Source organism: Numenius arquata, chromosome 1, assembly GCF_964106895.1.
Source record: "Numenius arquata chromosome 1, bNumArq3.hap1.1, whole genome shotgun sequence".
Classification (NCBI taxonomy): domain Eukaryota; kingdom Metazoa; phylum Chordata; class Aves; order Charadriiformes; family Scolopacidae; genus Numenius; species Numenius arquata.
In genome coordinates, this window is record NC_133576.1 from 141,424,256 (window position 1) to 141,440,065 (window position 15,810).

Below are 15,810 nucleotides of genomic sequence, written 5' to 3' on the forward strand. Positions count from 1 at the left end.
TCACCACCCTCACAGCAAAGAATTTCCTCCTAATATCTCATCTAAATCTCCCCTCTTCCAATTTAAAACCATTCCCCCTTGTCCTGTCACTCCATCTCCTGACAAAGAGTCCCTCTCCAGCTCTCCTGGAGGCTCCCTTAGATATTGGAAGGCTGCTATGAGGTCTCCCCGGAGCCTTCTCTTCTCCAGGCTGAACAACCCCAGCTCTCTCAGCCTGGTTCAGGTTGGAAGGGACCCTGAAGACCATCCAGTCCCACCCCCTGCCCTGGCAACCTGGTCTGGTGGGAGGTGTCTCTGGATGGAACTGGATGGTCTTTGAGGTCCATTCCCACCCAAACCCTCCTGTGAGTCTATGATTTGCAATAGTGAGCTAATGAACATCCCAAGGCAGCTCCGGAGCAGGACGGGTTGGTGACTGGTCAACCTTGCCCAGAGATTGAGCCGAGTGTGATGAGCTGCCTGGAAAAGCTCAGTTCTCTGCCGTTTGCCTTTCTGTTCACCTTAGATTAATTCCTTTAATTAAAAAAAAAAAAAAACAACAACAAAACCAAACCAACAACCCAAAGCTTCCTCTTTTAAAGAGGAGGTAATTCCGAAGCTTGGGTTTCATCACCCGTGTTCCAGAAGGATTTGCGAGCTCGGGCAGAGCCCGGGGGTCCCGCAGACGTCGGTGGTGGGGGCTCGGGAGAATGAGCTCCTCGCTCCCGTAGCTGCGTTTCCCTGGTCAATGGAGAATTTCCCGTTTCCATTTACTATTTCGGCCCTTTCTCTTTAGGGATAAGTTATGGGGATGTTTTGTTTGGATTAAAAGACCTGACTGGGCAGAAAGGGAGACACAGGCAGACAACTGTATTTTTAAAATATTCTAATTATAGCTGAAATTTTGTCCGAACAGCTTTATGTTGTCCTTAAATCATCGTTGCGTTTTTCCTTTCTGGAAGCGAATTTTCAATGAAGTTTGAGATGACATCAGTGACCTCGATTAAAATGAAAGCACCGTCCCTCCTGGGGAAACCTTCTAATTAGGGATCTATTTCTGCTCCTCGCACTCACTCCGAAGGCAGCTCCGGCTGTTTCGGGGCAGCTGTGATGTAGGCTCCCGCCGACGGCTCTTTGGGATGCTCTTAGCCTGGTTTCCCAAGGAAATAAGGTTTATGGTCAGTCCCTGGCTCCTCTCAACCCCTGACCCCACTCCCTGGGGTCGGGCACTTCAGCAGGAAGAGGGCTTGGAGAGAAAAGCTTTCTGCAACTTTAAGGAAAGTTGATAGATTGGAAAAGATGTTAAAATTGATGATCTGCCTTCAGCTCTGGAGTCCTGAGCACAGGAGAGACATGGACCTGTTGGAGCAGGACCAGAGGAGGCCCCGGAGATGCTGGGAGGGCTGGAGTCCCTCTGCTGGGAGGGGGGGCTGAGAGAGTTGGGTGGGTTCAGCCTGGAGAAGAGAAGGCTCCGGGGAGACCTTAGAGCCCCTTCCAGTCCCTAAAGGGGGGGGCTGCAGGAAAGCTGGGGATGAGGGAGGGGAGCCATGGGACGAGGGGAAGGGTTTGACACTGAAAGAGGGGAGATGGAGATGGAGATGAGATGTAGGGAAGAACTTCTTTGCTGTGAGGGTGGTGAGACCCTGGCCCAGGTTGCCCAGAGAAGCTGTGGCTGCCCCATCCCTGGAGGGGTTCAAGGCCAGGTTGGAGGGGGCTTGGAGCAACCTGCTCTGGTGGGAGGTGTCCCTGCCCGGGGCAGTGGGCTGGCACTGGATGGTCTTTAAGGTCCCTTCCCAGCCAAGCCATTCTATGATTCTGTGATGCTCGGTGAGCTCTGCAGCTGCTTGGTCGGTGTTGACCCCTTAGCACCCACGTGTGGCTCTGGCCCAGGTGGTGGCTGGTGCTCAGGAGGGGCGATGAGCAGAGATCCTGGGAGTTTGTTGGGCTTTCTGCAGATTAAAAAACACGAGAAAAAAACCTCCAGAAAATCACACTTCATGGAACTGCTTATTTTTGAGCGTGCTCTCAGCCATCAAGACAAGAAGTTTGTCTTAATTTAAGAAGCCTGTGCAACTCAACCCAAGAACCTTGTGTAACTCAAACTCCTCACCCTGTCTTGAGCGGAGAAAAACGTACCGGCCACGGGATTTGGCGGGTGGAGAATTAAAATGTAGGTCCCTGTGTTTAACGAGGTTGCACAATCCTGAAACGGTTCTGTAATTGTTTTTTCTGGAGGGGGTGGTGGTACCTCTGCTTTGGAGCGCCCCGTCTGTGCCAGTGCCTCCAGCACCGGGGCAGAGCCGCCATGGGCAGAGGGCACTAAGAAAAAGTGTTTTCCTCCAAAACCAGATAATTTTGTGCCCCAGGCTCCTGTGGAGGTCAGAGCTGTGAGTGGTTTCAGCAGGGATGGAATGTGTTCCCTCCTCCAGGTATTGTGATTCCCCTCCGTGTCCCCGCAGGGACCCGCTCCTCACCACCCCACTGCCCTCAGGGAGGTGCCTTCCACAGGTGGGCATTTCAGAAGGGTGCACAGCAGCTGGCTTTTGTGTCCCTCAGATTCTGCTCCTTCTCATTATGTACAGAAACCCCGTTAAATTATGAAAGAAACCTTGACATGGAGCAGCGTTCACAGGCTGAGTCTTCCTGCAGTGGTCTCTGCTCGTCTCGGTTTTGGCTTGTGGGGTTTCTGTTCCTGTAGCCTCTGGATGGTCTGAGCATGGTGTGTCTTTCTCTGAACTTGGTGGTGAGACTCTTGGTTGACTACATTTCCTTCTGCTCTTGTTGCGGATTTGCAGACTGTCTGAGACCGGAGATGGCCTGGGGTGGGGTGTCTGGAGGTTTCCCAGGGTGGAACCCCAGGAGCTGAGCTCGGGTAGAACCCCTGGAGGTGACCTTGGGTGGGACGTCTGGAGGTGGCCGGGGGTGGGACCTCTGGAAGTGGACAGGGGTTGGAACCCGTGGAGGTGGCCTGGAGTGGAACTCCCGGAGCTGGTGTGGGGTGGCACCTCTGGAGCTGGTGTTGGGTGGGACCTCTGGAGATGGCCTGGAGTGGAAGTCCTGGAGGTGGCATGGGGTGGGGCCTCTGGAGGTGGCATGGGGTGGCACCTCTGGAAGTGGACAACGGTTGGGACCCCTGGAGGTGGCCTGGAGTAGAACTCCTGGAGCTGTTGTGGGGTGGAACCTCTGGAAGTGGCCTGGGGTGGGACCTCTGGAGATGGTCTGGAGTGGGACCTCTAGAAGATTGCCTTGGGTGGCAGCTCTGGAGGTGGCCTGGGGTGGGATCCCAGGAAGATGACCTGGGGCGGGACCCCTGGAGGTGGCCTGGGGTGGAACTTCTGGAGGTAGTCAGGATGGGACCCCTGGAGTTGGTCTGGTCCAACCCCTGCCCAAGCAGGGCCACCCAGAGCCGGCTGCCCAGGAGTATCTTCAGGGATGGGAGCAGCAGGGTCTTCAACACTTCAAAGTGCTGCTTTTTAATGGTTTGCAAGTAGGTCCCAATTTTTGTGCAGTGGTTTCTGTGCCTGGTGCTTTGGACATCTGGGAGTCCTGGGGTTACTTTATATATTTGCATACATTAGCATACACATAATGTGTGTGCTCAGTGCAGTGACCTGAGTAACACGCTCTGACATGCTCTGGGCAATCCTGTTTCAGCAGGGGAGTTGGACTAGATGATCTCTATGGTCCCTTCCAACTCTAAAAATTCAGTGAAATTCAGTGAAAAATTCAGTGACCTGTGTATGTGAGGTCTGTGGAGAGTCCCTCCAATGGAGAAAAAATGAGAATTGTATACCTTGAAGGTTGTTCCTGCAGTAGGTGTGCAAGTGTGGGCTCTGAGAGCTCCTGAGGTCTACTGTCCTGATGGCCACGAAGATTCTGGGAGGGCTGGAGCTCCTCTGCTGGGAGGACAGGCTGAGAGAGTTGGGGGGGTTCAGCCTGGAGAAGAGAAGGCTCCGGGGAGACCTTGGAGCCCCTTCCAGTCCCTAAAGGGGCTCCAGGAAAGCTGGGGAGGGACTCTGGATGAGGGAGGGGAGCCCTAGGAGGAGGGGGAAGGGTTTGACACTGAAAGAGGAGAGATGGAGATGAGATGTGGGGAAGAAATGGATGGATAAGGAGATGGATGGATGGATGGATGGATGGATGGATGGATGGATGGATGGATGGATGAGGAGATGGATTGAGACCCTGGCCCAGGTTGCCCCGAGAAGCTGTGGCTGCCCCATCCCTGGAGGGGTTCAAGGCCAGGTTGGAGGGGGCTTGGAGCAACCTGGTCTGGTGGGAGGTGTCCCTGGATGGACCTGGATGGTCTTTAAGGTCTCTTCCCACCCAAACCATTCCATGATTCTATGAAAATCTGTTGTTAAGGTTCCCCGGGGCCCTGGTGCAGCCCCAGCTCCTGCAGCCCCGGGCATGAACAGCCCATCACGGGAGGGGACAGCCCCGTCCCGCATCCTCCTCCCGCTTGTTTATAGAGATGTTCTCACCGCAGCAGCCGGCCCCGTCCCCTCCAGCGAGTCCTTGGGGGATAGTTTTGGCGATGGTGCGCCGGAGGAAAGCTGCAGGAGATCACTTTTCCTTTCCCCGAGCTAAATATACAGAGCAGCAGCTGATCCCCCCGGCCCCGGTGGGAGCTGGCAGCAGCCCCCGGTGACATTGCCACGTTCCCTCTCGGTCACTGCTCCACCAGCCGCCGCCACCTGTGGCCAGCACGAGACCCTGCCCAAGCTGCCCGAATTTTCCCATTTTCCACATTTTTTGGCAAGACGGGAAGATCGGGTGAAGCTTCCGTGGGCTGGGGGTGGAAATTGGGGGCACAGAGAGGTGCCAGGCTCACGCTGCGGGTACCTCGTGTCACCTCGGTGGCATCCACAGAAGGTTTTTCAAGATCTTGGGGAGTTAAAACTTTGACAGATTTTTTTTTTGTGTGTGTGTGTCCTGTCTGATATTAAAATTCGATCTCCTTTTCTAGAGATGGCTTTTTTCCCCGTGGTTCTGTCACAGGCTTCAGAGGCCTGTCGTAAGAAGGCCACGTGGTAATCACAGCATCGAGCGCTGGAGGATGCGGGCAGGCACTTAAATGTGAAATTATCTTTTAATTTTGCGGCATATATCAGGTTCTGGTCAGGTGAGAGATCCTCCTCCTGATTCCACGCACGTTGCTGCCTCACCTCTCACGAGTCCCTCCACGAGCAGCGGAGTCTCAAATCCTGTCACTCTTTCTCACACTCTTAGTTTGCTTTCGTTTGGTTTGGTTTCTTTTTCTGATACAATTTTATTCACTTTTCTTTGGGGTTTTCTGTTTCTGGCCCGTTTTCTCCCGAGGTGGGAGGGGGGTGGGAACACACCAGAGCACGTTATGATGGCAGATGCCTTCCCTGAGTGAACTGTATTTGCAGACCATACTTGATTATATATATAATATATATTTATTTTTGTTGTTGTTGTTAGTGGCTCAGCCTACAGTGAAAATGCCTCCCCTCCTGCAGATGGCGTTTGTTTCAGGTTTGATTTTGGAAGAGGATGCCCAGGGCAGTGGTGGAGTCCCCATCCCTGGAGGGATTTCAAAGCCGGGCAGAGGTGGTGCTGAGGGCCATGGGTCAGTGGTGGGTTTGTCAGTGTTGGGGTGATGGTTGGACCCCATGGTCTGAAAGGTCCCTCCCAACCTCCACCATTCCATGATTCTGTGGTTGGAAGGTGCAAGTCAAATCTAATATTATTTTTTTTTGATTCCTACCCCATTGACATAAAGCTGGTTCCATTGTGCCAGTTAGTTGAGTTCTTGGTGATACTTTAATTCGAAGAGAAGCCCCAAAGCCCAGGTAATATTAGTTTATTATACTCTGTCTATCCATCTTAAAGTAAATTTAACATAAATCCTGGCTTCTCTTACCAGGCACAGAAATCTTCAGATGTTCTGCAGAGAATGTTCATAGCCAGTTTGATAAGTCAGTCTTGAGCAGCAACTGAAAAAATTCCAAACTGATGCTTTATACGTATATATAAAAAAAATAATTACAAGTTATTCTCAGTCCCCCGAAGTTCGTTTACCAGATTGCCTGAGCGTGGAGCATGGGGAGAGCAGCTCTGCTCCTCTGTGGCTGCTCTCTTGGTTGGTTGAAGGTGTTGGAGGAGTTGAGGTTCCACCAGTGAGCGTGGTGTGGGAATTATCCAAGGAATCCCCGCTAGAATTCGCGTTGACACAGAAGCTCACACAACGTAACGGAGACCGTGATTCGGCAGCGCTGGGTGATTTTGGTGACCTACATTTTCATGCACTCAAACGCAAGGTCTTAGAGAACCAAGAAAGTGCTTTTCAGCTGGCAAAGCTCCTGTGGCTTCCTGAGAGTCTGCAAGTTGAGGATTTGCTGAAACTCAGAAAACCTGATTTTAAGCTTTGCCCTATCTTTGAGGAAGGAATGGCTCGTGTGTCTGATCATGGGAATCATAGAATCACGGAATGGTGGAGGTTGGGAGGGACCTTTCAGACCGTGGAGTCCAACCATCAACCCAACACTGACAAACCCACCACTGACCCATGTCCCTCAGCACCACCTCTGCCCGGCTTTGAAATCCCTCCAGGGATGGCGACTCCACCACTGCCCCGGGCAGCCTCTGCCAAGGCTTCACAACCCTTTCCAGGAAGGAATTGTTCCCAATCTTCATCCTAAACCTCCCCTGGGGCAATTTGAGGCCGTTTCCTCTTGTTCCATGGCCTGTTCCTTGGGAGAAGAGACCGACCTCTAGATCTCTACAACCTCCGGTTCTGTACCCTGGTGGGGAACTTTGGAGCATTTACAATTTCTCGTAACAGTCCGTATCCTCTTATTTCCAGGGGTACAGCCTGTGTTATTCCAGAGCTGTCAGATGGTGTCAGACAGGGGGAGATCGATTTCAGAAACACTCCCCCATCCTTTGATGGATGCTCTTGGGGGTGTGGGGTCTCTCCGAGGGGAAGGCAGAGACGGCGTAAGAAGATTTTGATTTCTGTGCCGAGAGAGGGAGCAGCAGGAGGGAGGGATTATCGCTGCCATACCTGTGTGTGCCTTGCGGGAATGCTGTGATTTTCTCAGGCTGATGCGTCAGTAGAGGATTCGGAAGGGATTTGATGGGAAGGGAAGCAGCAGAACGGTTTGGTTTGTGGAGACACGCTGCTCTTTCAAGGCCAGGTTGGAGGGGGCTTGGAGCAACCTGGTCTGGTGAGAGGTGTCCCTTCCCAGGGCAGGGGGTGGCACTGGGGGGGCTTTAAGGTCCCTTCCCACCCAAACCATTCCCCAATTCTGTGAACCAGGGAGATGGTGCAGTTTTAATCAGGGTGAGTAAAGACCACAGATGCTGCATCTCAGGATTTATTAGGACTTTTCTATAGAAATTAGTTAAGTGACCACCTGGGGATGTAGTAGTGAGGAAGACAGGGGAAAGATGCTCTTTTTAATGCTCATCTCTCTGCAAGGTGAAGCAAAGAATAATCCCCCTCTTTATTCTTCTCCTAGTTCTTGAGGGAGGACTTGAATTATCATGACCCAACAGTCAAGCACAGCACCTTCCATGGAGAAGACAAGCTCATTAGCGTGGAGGATCTCTGGAAGGCCTGGAAGACATCTGAAGGTAAAAAAAAAGACCAAAAAAAGCAAAATAAAACAGCCTCCTCCTTCTCCCTTGTCAAAAAAAGTGATAGAAACGATGGATTTCATATAACCCTGGGAGCAGTGTGTGCACCTCCCAGGATGAACGTGCTGCTTCTGCTGCCTTGCACCAATACTCCTCCAGCTTCCTTTTTTTTTTTGGAGAGTCTTTCAGGATTTCCTTGGTCTCAGTACTTCCCAACTGTCAAGCCATAAAAGTATAAATTGTTGTTTCGTTTCTCTGCCTCTATAAATGTGTGCTAAAATAGAGGCAAATACTGGCCTGTTCCCGGTTCTCCTTCAACTGCCCAGTGTCAGCTGGGATTTTTACGGGGTAATTGCATCCTAAATACTCAATAGAGCTGCGCGGGAGCTTTCCTACAGATCGTGTTTTCCTTAGAAGAAAACTTGCTGAACCCGAAAAGCTCCTTAATCTAGTGAAAAGAAGGTAGGATAAGGTCCTAAAAATAGAAGTGTACGTATTTCAATGCAGAAATCAGCTCTTAAGCAGTCAAGAAATGGTGATTATTCATCCCAGGAAGTTTACCCAGGGAGGTGGTGGAAGTTCAGTCATGGGTGGGAAACTTCTCGAAACTTCTGGATCTTGGAAGAAACATTGGGTCAGGGTGTCCCAGATACGGGGAGGGTGTCCCAGGCACGGGGAGGGTGTCCCAGATAGACAGGAAAAGACATCATTTCACTTCTTTCTCAACCAGGATTTTGGAATTTCTGTTTTGAGAGATCTTAAAATAGATTTTTTCTTTCTTCTTTCTAGTTTGGAAACTTTTCATTCACAAATTTTGGGCTTTATTACAGAATGGTATTTGTTCCTAAGACCAGTAGTACTGATAAGAAAAATCTTCAGTTCCTTGAAAGTGAAAATGGGGTGAGGGTATAGAAGTAGGAAGATTATATTTCTGCAAAACATGAACAGCGTTGACTGCAGGATGCATTTTGATGTACTTCTTGCCTTGCAAGTGGTGTGTTGAGAAGAGGAGGCTGAGGGGGGACCTCATTGCCCTCTACAACTCCCTGAAAGGAGGGTGTAGAGAGATGGGTGTTGGCCTCTTCTCCCAAGGGAATAATGACAGGAGCAGAGGAAATGGTCTGAAGTTGGGGCAGGGGAGGTTTAGATTAGATATTAGGAAGAATGTCTTTACTGAGAGGGTGGTCGGGCACTGGAACAGCCTGCCCAGGGAGGTGGTGGAGTCACCATCCCTGGAGGTATTTAAGAAGCGTGTAGACATGGCACTTCAGGGCATGCTCTAGTGCCCGAGATTGTTGGGTTGTGTCTGTTTGTGGGGTGTGGTTTTTTGGTTTTGGGTTTGTTTTGGTTTTTTTTGTGGTTGGACTCAATGATCTCAAAGGTCCCTTCCAACCATGAAGATTCTGTGTTGGTGCACATCGGTGCATCGGGTCTTTCTGCGACCTGTGGCACGGACTGTTTCTGCCCTTTACTCCTGCTCTTGTGCTTTTCCTTTTCCCTCTGTACATGAGTCATCATGTTGCTCTCAAGACCCAGAACACCTTTTTTTTTTTCCCAGTACTTTTAATTGCTGTTCTTCCCTTCGCTTACAGGCTTTTTCCTTCCCTCTGTCCTCAAGAGCAGGTTATCTCAACAACCCCCCTCACTTGAAAATGGGATTTTAATCTTTTGCTCAATTCATCAATTATAAAGGTTTTCATTTCTCATTCACAGAATGATCTGGGGTTGGAAGGGACCTCTGGAGACCCTCCAGTCCAACCCCCCTGCCAAAGCAGGACCACCCAGAGCAGGTTGCACGGGAATGTGTCCAGGCGGGTTTTGAACGTCTCCAGAGAAGGAGGCTCTGCCACCCTCAAAGTAAAGAAGTTCCTCCTCATGTTGAGATGGAACTTTGTATGTTCAAGTTTGTGCCCGTTCCCTCTTGTCCTGTCACTGGGCACCACTGGAAAAAGACCGGCCCCGTCCTCCTGACACCCACCCTTTAAGTATTTATAGGCGTTGATCAGATCCCCCCTCAGTCTTCTCTTCTCCAGACTAAACAGACCCAAGTCCCTCAGCCTTTCCTCGTTAAGAGAGATGCTCCAGGCCCCTCATCATCTTTGTAGCCCTCTGCTGTACCCTCTCCAGCAGTTCCCTGTCCTTCTGGAACTGGGGAGCCCAGAACTGGTCCCAGTGCTCCCGCTGTGGCCTCCCCAGGGCAGAGCAGAGGGGCAGGATGACCTCCCTCCACCTGCTGGTCACACTCTTCCTGATGCCCCCCAGGATGCCATTGTCCTTCTTGGCCACAAGAGTATTGCTGGCTCATGGTTATCCTGTTGTCCACCAGGACTCCTAGGTCTTTCTCCTCAGAGCTGCTGTTCCAGAGCTGCTGTTTGTGTTCTGTTCCATTTGTATTTGATTTTTCCACCTTAGTTTATACATTAGGTAGGGGTAGGACGCGCGCAGTGTTTTCAAAGTGTCGTGTAAATACGATTTTAAGTGATGTTTTAGTCCCTCACAACCCCAGAAGGACTGAATAAATACTTAGGTGCAGCATTTGAAAGGCGGTTTGGAAACGCAGTGGTTCTGGGCACGATTCTGGAGTTGTTTATCCAAGACCAGGCTCTCCATCCCGTGGAGATGGGTGTTGAAAATTCCTGCCCAAAGCACTTAGGGGTCGGGATGACGCTAACGAGTCGCTCTGTCTCCTGTGTTCAAGGGAAGCCGCCTGTCACAAGTGTTTATTCTGTTGTACGGCTGTTTACAGAGGGCTTTGCCTGAAATTATATTTTAATGTCGGCTGGGAAAGGGTAGAAATCATTAAGGGATGGAAGGAGAACATCCCATGATACTCCCCAGGTCCCTTAATTGCTCTCTGCCTGCTTCCGACACGCGCGGGACCCGCCACGTCTGGGCAGAGCTCGTCGCTCTGCCTATCTGGCCGATAAAATACATTATTAGTTTCTAAAGGATTGTCCGAGGTGGAGCCTGATCCTGGCGTTTGAACCCGAGCCATAAAACCAGTAGAATCAGGTTTGTAGGACAGGCCCGTGCCTTCGAAAAGCAGCTTTGAGAGGGCGCTGGGGGTCTGACGGGGACCCGTTTCTGATGCCCATTGTTAAGCAAGGGCTTTTCCAACCTGCTTGTTGTTCCTGGTCATGTGTGGAAGCTACAAAGCTGTTTCTGCCCCCTAATTATCTAAAAATATTGTTATGGTTTGAGAAAGCCCATAATGTCATTTCAACATTTATTCTATCACCCAATGACCCCTCCCCACCCAGAAAGGGGACTCGGGGAACACAAAGAAACATGAGGGTTGAAATATAAATAGATTTAATAGGACAGGACTAAATAATTAACAATGATACTAAAAAGCAGTATCGATCCCCATAAAGTAAATGTTTTCCCAAATTCAGACACCGGAGCCTTCTAAAAGTGCCATTTTTCCCAGCATTAGAAGGAAAGTTAGTCCTGCGCTGCCCAACCCAGGACAAATAGAAAGATTGTGATGCTCTTAGAAGGTGTTGGGATTTGATGAAGCCCTCGGTGGCCATGGCTCCACCGAAGCCCCTGAAGCGGCAGATCTGACTGTCGTGGCAAAGGATGTCCCCGCTGCCCATCTCCACCCTGGAGTGGGCTGCAGTGATTTCTTCCCACAATAAAGAGCTCTGGATATGGAAGGTCAAAAAGAGAGGGAAGACGAGGGCTTCAGGGCCAGGCTGTGCAGGGCCGAGAGGTGGCTGTTGGCGTGGGGACACGGAGGGACCTCACGGGACAAGCCCTGTGGGCAGTTTCCTTAAGCGAGGGCTTCACGTTGGCCAACGTGCACCTGTGAGTCACCTCCGTGGAGATGAGACTTTCCCTTCTCGTCTCGCTCTCCTTTGCTCAGCGCTTGGCTCTCGTCCCGTCCGCTCTGTCATCTTTCTGCCGGAGGCGTTTAACTCGCCGGAGCGAGCTGGAGGATGTTTCTCATATTTGTGAGACAACTCATTGTTGATGTTTCAGAAGCTGAGGCTGCGGCTCCGCGCTCGGCAGCGACACAGACCTCGGAGCCAGCAGTAAATGAGCTTTTTTCTCCCCTCGGCTGTTGGAGAGGGCACAGAGGAGATGGATGGATGTGGGACCCGGAGATGGATGGATGTTGGACCAGGGAGATGGATGGGTGTTGGGCCAAGGAGATGGATGGATGTTGGACTGGAGAGATGGATGGATGTTGGGCCAAGGAGGTGGATGGATGTTGGACCGGAGAGATGGATGGATGTTGGGCCAAGGAGGTGGATGGACGTTGGACCGGAGAGATGGATGGATGTTGGGCCGGGGAGATGGGTGGATGTTGTGCTGGGGAGACGGATGGATGTTGGACCAGGGAGATGGGTGAATGTGAGATCAGAGGAGATGGATGGACATTGGCCTGGGGAGATGGATGGATGTTGGGCCGGGGAGATGGATGGACGTTGGGTGGGTGAGATGGATGGATATGGAACCAAGGAGATGGGTGGATGTTGGACCAGGGAGATGGATGGATGTTGGACCAGGGAGATGGATGGACGTTGTGCGGGGGTGATGGATGGATGTTGGACTGGGGAAATGGATGGATGTTGGACCAGGGAGGTGGATGGATGTTGGGTCCGGGAGATGGTTGGACATTGGACCAGGCAGATGGGTGGACGTTGAGCCAGGGAGATGGGTAGATGTTGGGCCGGGGAGATCGGTGTATGTTGGACCAGGGAGACGGGTAGATGTTCACGGAATCATGGAATCACGGAATTTTCAGAGTTGGAAGGGACCTCTAGAGATCATCTAGTCCAACTCCCCTGCCAAAGCAGAATTTCCTATAGCACATCACTCAGGACTGCATCCAGGCGGGTCTTGAAAATCTCCAGAGAAGGGGACTCCACGACCTCCCTGGGCAGCCTGTTCCAGGGCTCTGCCACCCTCACAGGAAAGAAGTTTCACCTCGTATTTAAATGGAGCTTCCCATGTTCCAGCTTGTGCCCGTTGCCCCTCGTCCTGTCACTGGAAACCACTGAAAAGAGTCCGGCTCCATCCTCCTTCAACCCACCCTTTAGGTACTTGTAAACATAGATAAGGTCTCCCCTCAGCCTTCTCTTCTCCAGGCTAAAGAGTCCCAGCTCTTTGAGCCTTTCCTCATAAGGGAGATGCTCCAGTCCCTTAATCATCTTAGTTGCCCTTCGCTGGACTCTCTCCAGTAGTTCCCTGTCTCTCTTGAACTGGGGAGCCCAGAACTGGACGCAGTATTCCAGTTGTGGCCTCATGTTGGGCCAGGGAGATCGGCGGATCTGGAACCAGGGAGATGGATGGATGTTGGACTGGAGAAATGGATGGATGTTGGACCAGGAGCGTGCGAGGTGGTGGCCGTCGGCAGCGGTGATGTCCCGCACAGCGCTGGGTAAATGCCCCATCAGCTCAGTTGATGAATTAAAGCAGAGCAAACCCCGCTCTGTCCCATGAAAAAAATCCGTTGCATGATTTCCTTTGCCTTCACACCGTTGCTGTAAGTACAACACCACTACGTGGCAAAGGCAGAAGCTTCGTTTCCAAAGGTTTCCTTATTTTCCTGCGTGTCGGCTCCAAAAATAGTCCACAAATCCACAGGAGAGGCAGGGGAAGGAGAAACGTTCACCTGGGGCTGCTGCTCCCGCTCTGCCGCCTCCCAAATCCCTTCCTCAAGCTGTTTACACCCGTCTTCTGACAGCATTTCTCCATCTTCATGTTTTTTCTTTTAATTGATGCTCCCAGGTCTGCAGGAGGGGCTGAGGCTCTCGGAGCGTGGTGCTGGTCGGGTTTAGCTGAATTTTGATATTCTGGGGGTTTGGGCACGTGGTGAGGATGAACGTACTTTGTTGGAAGTTTGGAGACAGCAACATCGCTGGGATGATAGAAAACGGAGTGATTTCACTTGGCATCTGCCAGCGCTCTGGGTGGTGCCTCTCCGAGGACCTCGGGCCCTTCTGGTGACACTGCAAAAGGCACCATCGGAGGCTCTTCTTCTCTCTGGTGGCCTCGTTGCACATTTGTCTCTCGCCAGCTGGAAGAACAGCATTAAGTCAACCACCCTGAGACGTTTGTTGTCGGAGGATGCCGTTGGGAAAGCACCGGTCCTTCTGCGCGGGGTGGGGGTGTCAGTTAAGGCTAAGTGTGCGTCAACCCATCCTAGAATCATAGAATGGTTTGGGTGGGAAGGGACCTTAAAGCCCCCCCAGTGCCACCCCCTGCCCTGGGCAGGGACACCTCCCACCAGAGCAGGTTGCTCCAGGTTGCACCATCCAACCTGGCCTTGAACCCCTCCAGGGATGGGGCAGCCACAGCTTCTCGGGGCAACCTGGGCCAGGCTCTCACCACCCTCACAGCAAAGAACTTCTTCCCCACATCTCATCTCCATCTCCCCTCTTTCAGCTTGAAGCCATTACTCCTTGTCCTACCACATGCCCTCGTAAAATGTCCCTCCCCAGCTTTCCTGGAGCCCCCTTAGGGACTGAAAGGGGCTCGAAGGTCTCCCCGGAGCCTTCTCTTCTCCAGGCTGAACCCCCCCAACTCTCTCAGCCTGTCCTCCCAGCAGAGGGGCTCCAGCCCTCCCAGCATCTCCGTGGCCTCCTCTGGCCCTGCTCCAACAGCTCCATGTCCTTCTGATGTTGGTGGCCCCAAAGCCGGACACAGTTCTCCAGGTGGGGTCTCATCATGTCTACGCTGAATCTGTAGCACTCCATCCTGTGTAGAACTAGCTAAAACAGTCACACGAGCAGCCAGGTAGAGGCTGAGGACCTGCAGGATGGCCCGGATTATTTCTTGCCTAATTATCCACAGGATTAAACGTCCCTGCTCCAGCTCACTCCATAAAAGCCATGTTTTTAAACTCTGCAGATGTTTTCCCTTTGCTGAAGGTGATGGGATGGGGTGTGTCTGGTGAAATTATGCTGCCTTGATGTTTTTAGGGGCTTTGTAAAAATATTAAGGTGTTTGCTTGTTCCCTTCCTCTCCTGCAGTGTATAACTGGACAGTTGACGAGGTGGTTCAGTGGCTCATTACCTACGTGGAGCTGCCACAGTACGAGGAGACCTTCAGAAAGCTGCAGCTGAGCGGACACGCCATGCCCAGGTCAGTGCTCGTCCTGCGTTCCTCTGGGATGGGTGCCAGGGAGAAAAACACGTCCGAGGCGGCTCGTAACAAGGTGTGCAATTCCTCGGCGTGGGCAGAGCCAAGTCTCAGTCCTGTTCCAGCCGGGTTGTGTTTGGAGGCTTCGGCTCTGCCATGGTCCTCTCTGCAGGGGGAGAATAGAATCATAGAATCACAGAATTGTCAAGGTTGGAAGGGACCTTCCAGACCATGGAGTCCAACCATCAACCCAACACTGACAAACCCACCACTGACCCATGGCCCTCAGCACCACCTCTGCCCGGCTTTGAAATCCCTCCAGGGATGGTGACTCCACCACTGCCCTGGGCAGCCTCTGCCAAGGCTTCACAACCCTTTCCAGGAAGGAATTGTTCCCAATCTCCATCCTAAACCTCCTCTGGTGCAACTTGAGGCCGTTTCCTCTTGTCCCATGGCCTGTTCCTTGGGAGAAGAGACCGACCCCCCCTGGCTACACCCTCCTTTCAGGGAGTTGGAGAGAACGAGAAGGTCTCCCCTCAGCCTCCTTTTCTCCAGGCTGAACACCCCCAGCTCCCTCAGAAGTTCTCCAGACCCTTCTCCTTGTGCTCCAGACCCCTCACCAGCTCTGTTGCCCTTCTCTGGACATGCTCCAGCCCCTCAAGGTCTTTTCTGTCATGAGGGGCCCAAACCTGGACCCAGCCCTCGAGGTGGGTCTTTCCCACTGCCCAGTCCAGGGGGGCGGCCATCGAGTCAAACCATCAACCCAACACTGACAGAACCCATCACTAAACAGAATCACAGAATTGCCAGGGTTGGAAGGCACCTTTCAGAAATCAGTTGATGAGATGGTTCCTCATCGGGTGATGAGGTGTTTTAGCCCAAAGCGAGCGTGTGTCGCCTGGGGTGACAGCGGGGGCTGCCGTCCCTGTTGTGCGGTGGTGACCACTGTCCCGGCTGGTTTTTGGGCCCGGTTTCACCTGCCGACGCCGGGAGCTGCCTATTGAGAGGTAAAACCCTAGAACTGAGCAGACCTGGGCTGTGTCCTGGCATAAGCGGGAATAAAAGAAGGTTTTCTGGGCAGTGTGTGGTGTGCCCACATTTCTTCAAGTGAGAAATAGGGTTTTATGGTCC

General features: G+C 52.1%; 1 protein-coding gene across 3 annotated transcripts in view; it reads left to right on the plus strand.

Annotated features, from left to right (window-relative positions):
- The window catches only part of STIM1 (stromal interaction molecule 1), a 110,518-nt gene that overhangs the window by 47,906 nt on the left and 46,802 nt on the right, over window positions 1-15,810 (plus strand). For all 3 annotated transcript variants that reach the window (XM_074144603.1, XM_074144588.1, XM_074144596.1), the window contains exons 3-4: window positions 7,470-7,584; window positions 14,571-14,682. In XM_074144603.1, the coding sequence (XP_074000704.1) occupies window positions 7,470-7,584; window positions 14,571-14,682 (227 nt within the window). The remainder of the gene's footprint in view (window positions 1-7,469; window positions 7,585-14,570; window positions 14,683-15,810) is intronic.